The sequence below is a fragment of the Eimeria mitis genome, genomic scaffold, assembly GCF_000499745.2.
Source record: "Eimeria mitis Houghton genomic scaffold, Emh_scaff1364, whole genome shotgun sequence".
Taxonomy (NCBI): Eukaryota; Apicomplexa; class Conoidasida; order Eucoccidiorida; family Eimeriidae; genus Eimeria; species Eimeria mitis.
This window is the reverse complement of record NW_013568921.1, coordinates 8,613-10,722: the sequence shown is the minus strand read 5'-3', so window position 1 is coordinate 10,722 and position 2,110 is coordinate 8,613. Positions and strand designations below refer to the sequence as shown.

The window sequence follows — 2,110 nt, the reverse complement described above, 5'->3', positions numbered from 1 at the left end:
TTCCTCTTTTTTCTCTATAAACCCTAATTTCTGTTTGTAGTATTTTCCCGCGTTTCTTCTTCTATTTATACCCCACTATCCAAAAAAAAATATATTTTTTTTTTTTTTTAAAAAAAAATATTTTATTAAGATTCTTTTGCATCGTCACGCCAAGGGTCCCACCGAGGATCCATGAACTGCCCGGGTTTCAGAGTACAGAATAACATTTTTTTAAGAAAATAAATTTCTTTGAGTGGGGGTCTTTGACATTTTTTATAGAAAGTGATTGCATGCAGTAGACGGTTAGCTAGNAAATTTCTTTGAGTGGGGGTCTTTGACATTTTTTATAGAAAGTGATTGCATGCAGTAGACGGTTAGCTAGTCTTCTATGTATTCTTCCTACTTGTCTCTCTAGCTGAGGAAAGAAATAAGAAATATCTGTTGCAAATACAGAAACAAACTGGCTCCACCATAAAGAAGTTTTCATTGATTCTCCTAAAATATAAATTGCTGATACAATAGCATCCAATGCTAAGAAATTAAAACCACAAACCTCAGCAGCAAATCTAGGTCTATAAGCTTTACGTTTTACTTGTGCTTGATACCATGAAGTACCTATTAAGCGTTCTACTGCGTGTATTAAAGTATTAACATCTACCTGATTAAGAACTTTTTTTTTATATATATTTCTTAACTGAAATAAATAAAAATGAGGATTTGTTCTTTTTATACATGGATGAAATAATGTTAATACATCTATATTTCGTACCACCACACCTTCACCTACAACTGGTAGACGTACATATGGGTGGTTAGGAATATCAACAACATCATCATCTCCCTCAGCAGCTAAATTTTCATCGTCAGGCGACGGCGCTGATGCAGCAGATGTTGAGGGTTGTTCTTCGTCTATAGAGAGAGCAGAGGGTGGGGTTAACGAAACCTTTTTCTTTTTCTGCTCCTTGCTGCTTACCTGTGATGCTGAGTCTATGGGTGCCGGGGGGGCCAGAGCTCCTGCTGTATCTGCTGGGTGATGCTCTGCAGGAGATGCAATGGAAGCAGCAGCATCCGAGCTTGTTTCCTGTTCTTCTTCTTTCTCTCTACTCTCTTGAGACAGAGAAGAAATCGAAGAGGAGGAGGATGCAGGTGACCCCGTTGACGGCGAGGATAACCCCTGCGTCATCTCGTGTTCTTCAGCAGCAGCAATCAATGCAGAAACAATTCCTTCTATCTCTCTCACCGGGTCTGACCCCAACTGAGAGGTTGATCGCTGCTGCATAAGCCCCAAGTCATACTCAAGAGCCAAGCAGTCTTCTATAACGGCAAGTTCATCATCATCTACAGCATCCCCACGCTCAGCCAGTCTACGGGGTGTATGCGTAGACACCTGTTTTCTGCTCCTCAGCAGTTTACACACCGAAAAAAGAATCAGAACAGCTGCAACAGATATAATAGCCGCAACGATAAGCAGGGGAGGCCTGTACTGCAACCGTGCGCGCGTGCAGGAGCCCTGAAAACAATGAAGAGGTGGGTGTATTGAGGGCCCCTCATGCTCTTCTCTTTGTTTATGAAGAGGTGAAGAGGCAGCAGCTGTTTCCTGTTGCTTTTCTGTTGGTTGCTGTTGGCTGTATGCGGCAGCTGGTGACGTTCCATCGATAGAGAAATGGCTGGATCGAGATGCAGGCAGAGCAGGAGAAAGCCGTATATTTACTTCGTTTTCTACTGATGACAACAAAGAATTAAGCTTCGTAGAATACGGTGACATCGTCTATGGAGNTTTACTTCGTTTTCTACTGATGACAACAAAGAATTAAGCTTCGTAGAATACGGTGACATCGTCTATGGAGATGAAAAACACAAATTTCAATTAGGGTTTCTGATATATGAGACTCGACTCGCGGGCAGGGAGCCAGAGTGCAGCCCCCACATGAATTTGCACAGAACAGCTTTCTTAATGTTTTTATTTAGATAATTAATAAATAAAATATCAATTCAAATGAAATGAAAAACGAAACAAAAACACATACAGTACAACATCACTACAGAGTCGGGCGATGGCTGGAGTCCACCATGGCTGCCAACCGCGAGCGGACTGACCGGCCTTGTTCTTTATCCTTCTTTTGTCTGTTAT

The 2,110-nt window shown here is 41.6% G+C and overlaps 1 protein-coding gene across 1 annotated transcript; it reads right to left on the bottom strand.

Moving 5' to 3' along the window:
• Positions 1 to 390: 390 nt before the first annotated feature.
• EMH_0035350 (uncharacterized protein) lies at positions 391 to 1,744 on the bottom strand (the record flags this gene model as incomplete). Its single annotated transcript, XM_013494965.1, has 2 exons — positions 391 to 417; positions 782 to 1,744. 2 exons carry the CDS (start codon positions 1,742 to 1,744, stop codon positions 391 to 393), a joined length of 990 nt encoding a protein of 329 aa, XP_013350419.1.
• Between the last annotated feature and the right edge of the window lie 366 nt (positions 1,745 to 2,110).